This window comes from Varanus komodoensis, unplaced genomic scaffold (assembly GCF_004798865.1).
Source record: "Varanus komodoensis strain SLA01 unplaced genomic scaffold, ASM479886v1 scaffold580, whole genome shotgun sequence".
NCBI lineage: Eukaryota > Metazoa > Chordata > Lepidosauria > Squamata > Varanidae > Varanus > Varanus komodoensis.
Window position 1 is genome coordinate 7,196 of NW_025336198.1, and position 6,441 is coordinate 13,636.

The 6,441-nt window shown below is 49.4% G+C and overlaps 1 protein-coding gene across 1 annotated transcript in view; it reads left to right on the plus strand.

Annotated features, from left to right (window-relative positions):
• The window catches only part of LOC123033076 (cytochrome P450 2D17-like), a gene marked incomplete at its 5' end in the record, with an annotated part of 16,084 nt that overhangs the window by 6,702 nt on the left and 2,941 nt on the right, over window positions 1–6,441 (plus strand). Inside the window, 6 exons of the mRNA XM_044449438.1 lie at window positions 1,882–2,052; window positions 2,877–3,029; window positions 3,905–4,065; window positions 4,700–4,873; window positions 5,359–5,500; window positions 6,301–6,436. Coding sequence (XP_044305373.1) covers window positions 1,882–2,052; window positions 2,877–3,029; window positions 3,905–4,065; window positions 4,700–4,873; window positions 5,359–5,500; window positions 6,301–6,436 — 937 coding nt within the window. The remainder of the gene's footprint in view (window positions 1–1,881; window positions 2,053–2,876; window positions 3,030–3,904; window positions 4,066–4,699; window positions 4,874–5,358; window positions 5,501–6,300; window positions 6,437–6,441) is intronic.

A 6,441-nucleotide genomic window follows, 5' to 3' on the forward strand; every position in this document is an offset into this window, starting at 1 on the left:
GGGAAATACGCTTTCAAAAATGTGTATATTAGGGGAGGTGGTGGTGCGGGATTCTATGGACAGACTGTGTGCCAGGCAACCAACCTGCAAGCTCTGGGTGAGGCTGGCCTGCTTTGGGACTGGGTGCCTATCATTCCTCCAGCAAGCCAGAGCTTTTCTGGGTGTGCGCATGGGCTGCCCCGCTTCATCCCCTCCCTGGCCCCAGAAGCCTGGCATAAGCCTTTCATGAGCACCTCAGATGACAGGCCTGGAACCCAGGATGCAAGCAGGTAGCGCTCCAGCTGATGAGGCTATCACACCAACCCTGAAAATACTGTTGGAGCTGCAGTTTGCCAGGTCCTTCTTTCACTGAACTGGAGGAATTCTGTGGGGTTGCAAAGATGCAAAAGGTGAGATAGCACAGGCTGCCATTTGCACATGCAAAGTTGCCATGAGGAGCAAGCCAACACTTGTCTAATGCCATTGCCTAAAGCAGGCATGGGAAGCCCTTGGTTCCACCCAGGCGCCTTGTGGGCTGCATGTGAGCAGTGGGTGAGGCTGTATCCCAAAGAGGGCAGGAGCCCCACTGGGGACATGTAACCTTTCAGTGGGATTGCCCAGAGTCCACCAGCATAATCACTCAGGGAAAAGCACTCTGCCAAACCCCAGCATGGCAATTCAGCTTTTAAAAAGCCTTTGCTGACCCCAGGCGTGGCTTCCAAAGCCCCGAGAACAACAAGGGAGGTGGGTGGCAGCAATGGGATGGGGAAGGCTAGCTTTCCCAGCCACACCTGAAACGTCTGTCTGCACTACATTTGGGCCATTCAAAAGTCTAAATTTATTTATTTATTTATTTATTTATTTTATTAAAACATTTTTTTGTGTGGCATGAGGAAGTGTGGAAACAGGAAAATGTCTCTCAGGTTTGACCAGCTACTGGTTGGGGAAAGGCAAGTTGCCACTCTGGCAGACATCAAAGTACAGTACACGGCAGCAGGCCTGGGTAAGTCAGTGTGTCCAGTGCCCACAAATAGGTCCCTTTCAGCAGTGCTTGTGGGGGAACTGGCCTCTTCTGTGTCTCTCCCCCCCGTCCCCCCCCCGTGATTTCTGTACTTGTGTCTTGAAGATCCATGAGTCCTTCTCCTTCTCTGTGGTTGCTGCTGCTTTGTTTACAAGAACAGGGCGCATCTCCCTCCCTATACATGTGTCCAAACCGTAAGCTATTCTGCTGAGGGCCATCTTCAGGAGGCCTCTCTGAAGGAGGTGAGAAGAGTGGCTGAGCAGGGCCTTTTCTGTGGTGGCACCCTGGCTTTGGAAGCTGGTCCCCAGAGAGGTGTACCTGGCACTGATGCTTTGTTCCTTTCGGCACCAGGCCAAAACCTTTTCTTTACCCAGTATTTGAGGGTTTGATGCTGTTGTATAACAGGAATTTTTCTATACATTTTTATATTGTATTTAATTTGTGCTGTTCCTGTCTGTGAGTCATCTTGAGACCTGTTCTGGGTAAGGACGGGTTATAAATGGGTCAAATAAATAAAGAAATAATTAATTGCAGCGGCCAGTGAGAAAAGCTGCTGGTTTGTAGGTCCTCTCAGGAAGCAGGAAGTGTAGGGCTGGGGCCTAGGAAAGGTGTCCAGGTGTGTCCCTCACGGAGACAGAGAAGGCTGAAGGGAGAGGAGACAACAGCACTTGGATGTTTAACAAACATTAGAAAAATGGAGGGTCTTTTAAGTTCCCTAAGATGTTAACTCTTATCAGAACTTTGTTTTCTTCAAGAGTGTCTTCTTGGAAAAAATCTTTTGGATGAGGGACTTCCAGTCTGAACTGCATTTAGTAGTCTGCACCATTTTGTTTTGTTGTATTTTCCCTCAGGAAGTCACAATAACTTTCTCTATTTACTAGATGGAAAAAAAATTGGACAAGCCATCTTGTTCCAGGCTGAGTGGACAAATTATATCATCCTGAATGGCTACAAGAGTATAAAGGAGACACTGGGTAAAAAACCTGAGAACTTTGTTGACCGACCAACAGTTCCACTGATCTCACAAATGCGCCTTGGAAAGAAGTGTGGAGGCAAGTATTGCGGCTGTGCTGATCGCGTGGGCTGCATGAGTTATTTAAAATGCTCTTGCCATAACAGCACAATTGAAAACTAGCTTTCGGGCACCTTGATATTTCTGTGCACACAGGCAGCGACATCGGGCCACATCTCTTCGCTCCTGTAACCCGGCTGATTGCTAACGGTTCCCGCTCTGGATGAAGCAGCCATCAAAAGCCCTAAAGGCTCCAGCAGCGTGGAAGGGGGCACACTTCCGTTGGAAATGGCTTCCAAATGGAAGCGAGAAGCCAGGAGGCGGCAAGGGCGCAAGCGCGGCCGCCACCAGATGGCGTGCAAGGCAGGCCGTTCGCTCGCAGGGGGCATCTGGTTTGGAGAGCGCCCGAGCTCTGAGGCGAGGCGGGCTTGAACGCAAGCCAGGACAGGGGTCGGTCTGGCCAGCAGGGCAAGCAGCAACGGGCCACAGGCTGCCGCTTTACATGGGGGCAGGGCGGAGCGCGCCTCCTGCTTTCTCTTTGCTGTCTCTTTCTTAACAGTATCGCTTTGGCTTCTGTGCAATATGGAGTGTGGAAATGTGAGCTCAAAGAGTTGAGGGTTTTTGGTCTTGTGATGCTCAGTTCACTCCCCGCCTCCCCTCCTTTGAAGAAGTCAGTGCTCTCAGTTTGCCTTTCTGATAAATGGGCTATCTGTTACCCTGTCACCGTTCAGAGGGTGAAGAGACTCCGTCGGGAACCCCAAGCAGCCTGTCCCGGCCCTCCCTTGGGAGATACCAGAACCAAGATTGACGACACCAAACCAAATGAAGAAGTGAATTGTCATTAATGTGTTTTCTATCCTATAGGCATAGTCTTTGCGAGATGCTGTGATGGCTGGAAGGATCAGAGGAAATTTCTTGTCTCCATCCTGAAAACCCTTGCAGGGAGGAACAGAATGGTTAAAGAGAAAATATCTGAAGAAGCTGAATATCTGTGCTATGAGCTCAGATCCAAAGAAGGTACACGGCATCTCTTTCTTGGGACATGGGGAAGAACTTGGGCCTCGAGGCCGTGCTGGTAGCAGAGGCAGATGGCGTGAGGGCGGCAGGGTTTGTCCCTGCTTGGGAAGGCTGCAGGATGAAATATGCGACACAGGAGAAGGGACCTTGGCGCAGGGGAAGAGGAGGGAAATAGCAGTACAGAGGTGTGTTTTGATGTTGTGAGAGATGGTACTTTGAGCAATGAAATTCCTTGGTTCGCCTCCCATTAATCAGAAAGTGAACTTGGCTGTTTAATCTGGCAACGTTGGTCTGGCTGGCGCCTGAGGAGTGTGCGTTGGAGTTCTCCCGTCAGCACCATGTGGGAAGGCTTGGACCCGATTACCTAGCGTACTGCCCTCCCATATCTAACCTCCGGCAACATTAAGATCATCAGAGGAGGCATTGCTGACCCTTCCCGAATCAGTGGAATCATGCCAGCTGTGTGGCTGCCTCCGTGGCTGGCCTTCTCTGTAGCGGCACCCACCCTCTGGAAAGCTGCTTCCCTTGCGGTTCCGGAGAGAGGAAGTGGGGCGTGTTTCAGACACCTCCTGAAACCCCTCCTGCTCACCCAGGCTGGCACGGCTTGCAAGCTAAATCCGTCCTGCCGCTCTTGCTTTTACTGCTGATGTCTTGCTTTGTACTTTTGTAAGCAGGATTGCCTTTAGTAAAGTTTTGGCATTATATTTTAAATGTGATTTTAACATTTGTATCATGTGAACCATGTAGGTATTGCGTGATGTTTAAGTGGCCTCCAGATTCCGCAAGTGAGCGGAACGTAATAAAGCGATACTTGCTTATTGAGACTGTGCACAATGCACATGCTAATACGTTGGTGGCCTTTGTCTCCCACACAGGTTCTTTCTTTGACCCGCGGATCCTAACCGTCAGAGCTGTTAGCAATGTTGTCTGCGTTCTAACATTTGGTGATCGCTTTGAATACAATGACATGAAATTCATGAGACTAATGAATTTGATTGATCAGTTTACGATGGGAATAGTCAGCATCCTGCCCCAGGTACCTTTATGGGTTTGATGGGACACTGAAAGGACAGAATGATGTGAGGCGTGGTGGGTGTCACTCAAGAGAGGATGTTTTGGGTTGCCACATCCTGGTTAGGAAACACCGTCAGTCTCTGGCCACTTTTCAGTTCCTGGTTCTTTTGAAAAGGTTCCGGGCCTTGTGGCTTGGTGCTGAGACTTGGAATCTTGGCTCCTGTCTTTCTTTCTGGAGTGTTTTCGAATGTTTATATTATGTGTATGGTTAATGTTTTTCTATTTATGTTCTATCAGAACTGATAGAAAAGTAGGTTATACATATCGTGGAATAAAATTTAAGTTTAAGTTGACTTGTGAAAAGACCAGGTTGGGAAATGGTACAAAAAAGAGCAACCGGCACGTCTGAGCTCCTTGAGGCATTAATTGTGTCATGCCAAGTGACATGGTGAATCTACTCAGCTTGAATTTCAGTAGTTCCGAGGCAGGGAGGGAGGTGAAAACTGCAGGGGGAGCGAGGGTGGGAGCTCCTCCACCAGCGTGAAAAGGTGTCTGGCTAGGACGTGCCGAACAGAATGTAACTGCATTTCATGTGAAATGCCTGGTGTGGAAGAAGACGCGCATGTCTCCTCCTTCTTTGATTTCTGCTTTACCAGCTCTTGGCAGCAGGGAAATGGCTGTTCTATTTTCCGGGACCTCATCGTAAAGTTCTGCAATCCTATGAAGAGCTGTGTGTATTAATAAGAGAGATTGTGAATGAGCACAGGAAAACCAGAGACCCCAACTTCCCGAGAGATATCATTGATGCGTATCTGGAGGAGATAGAAAAGGTATGAAGACAGTTGTGGACACAGTCCCTCGGTACTTCCCTTTCGGATTTCAGCTGGTTAGCGACGGAAGAGCGATCGTCGCAGACGCCAGTCCAGAAGCACCGCAGGACCCAGGAGTGCTGGGAAGCCGACCGGGGCCTGCCGCCACTGCCCTTCCAGCCTGCAACTCGGCCCACTGCCACACAGGCCCAGTTCCCAGGAATCTCTCATGGCCCGTGTGCCGTGGGCCAAGGTCTCTCGTGGCACTTTCTGGTTTGTTGGTCAGTGGGAGTAGAGCTGCAGAGCAGGGCCAGGGAAGTGTACGTTGCCTTCCATGTCACAGAGGGCTCATTCTCTATGCAGCTGGCATCTTTAATGACTACTCCCCTGTCCCTTGGGTCCTTCTTAGTATTTCCCTTTGCTTTCCTTTGCAAGATCACTACTGCTGTCTTGAGCACAACAAACACACAGTTTCACCCCTTACCAATTTCTCCCGTTTCCTCCAGGCTGAAGGGAATCCAGACAGCAGCTTTACAGAAGATAACCTCATCAATATGGTTTTTGACCTGTTTGTGGCTGCCACTGAAACCACTGCTTCAGTTGTACTCTGGGGGCTTCTTATCCTGGGCAATTATCCTGATGTTCAGCGTGAGAAATTATTCATTCATAATTCAATTTTTTGTTGGAGGAATGATCTATTGATATTTATTAATATTTAATACATTATAACAGTTCTCATCTTAAGACAGATGCTTGGGGGCCTCTAGTGGTTGCATCCCAGCCCCCTGAGAACTGTCCACTTATTCTTGCTCTCTGCTTCCCGGCCTTTAGGCAGTGACAGAGCTAGGAGAGAGCAGGTATTTCCTCTCACCCACAACAGCCTTCCCAGGTGTCTTTAGCAGGGGAGCTTGTGTGTCACCCAGAAGGAGCAGGTGAGGCAAAGACACTGGGTGAGCTTGGGCCAGTGCTCAGGCTACTTATGTGCTGCAATGATAAAGTCTGCAGTGAAGCTCTCAGTTGTGTGGGGGCATATGAGGATGAAATGGGGCCTCCTCCTCCTCCCCCACTCATATTATGAGCGTTATCCTTGGTGGGAGCCTCATGCCTGCCAGCTGCATCCAGCCAGCCACATATGGGCTGAGGGAGGAGCACACAGATTGATCTCCCCTGTCTGCCACCCACCTGCTCATCACTTTCAGTTCATGCGCATGGCAGATCTGGGGGGGGGGTGGCTCTTTCCACAGTCCAGAGGAGACTCTAGGGATGTTCTCTTTAGCAAGTTCAGTGCCCAAGATTGCTGCAAGCCTAGGGGTGCTGGAAATGCAGTCGAAACCGCTCAGGAGAAAGAGGAGGTATAATACATTGACAGCATGATCTTACATGTGTGTATTCGGAAGGTGAATGACTCCAGAGATTGTTGCCTAATTCTCACAAATAAATATTTCCAGGAAGAGTTCATGAAGAAATGGATAAAGTGGTTGGCAGAGCAAAGTGTCCCATGATGGAGGACCAGCAGAACCTGCCTTATACCAATGCCGTGATTCATGAAATGCAACGCTTTGCTGATACTATGCCTCTAATGTTGCCTT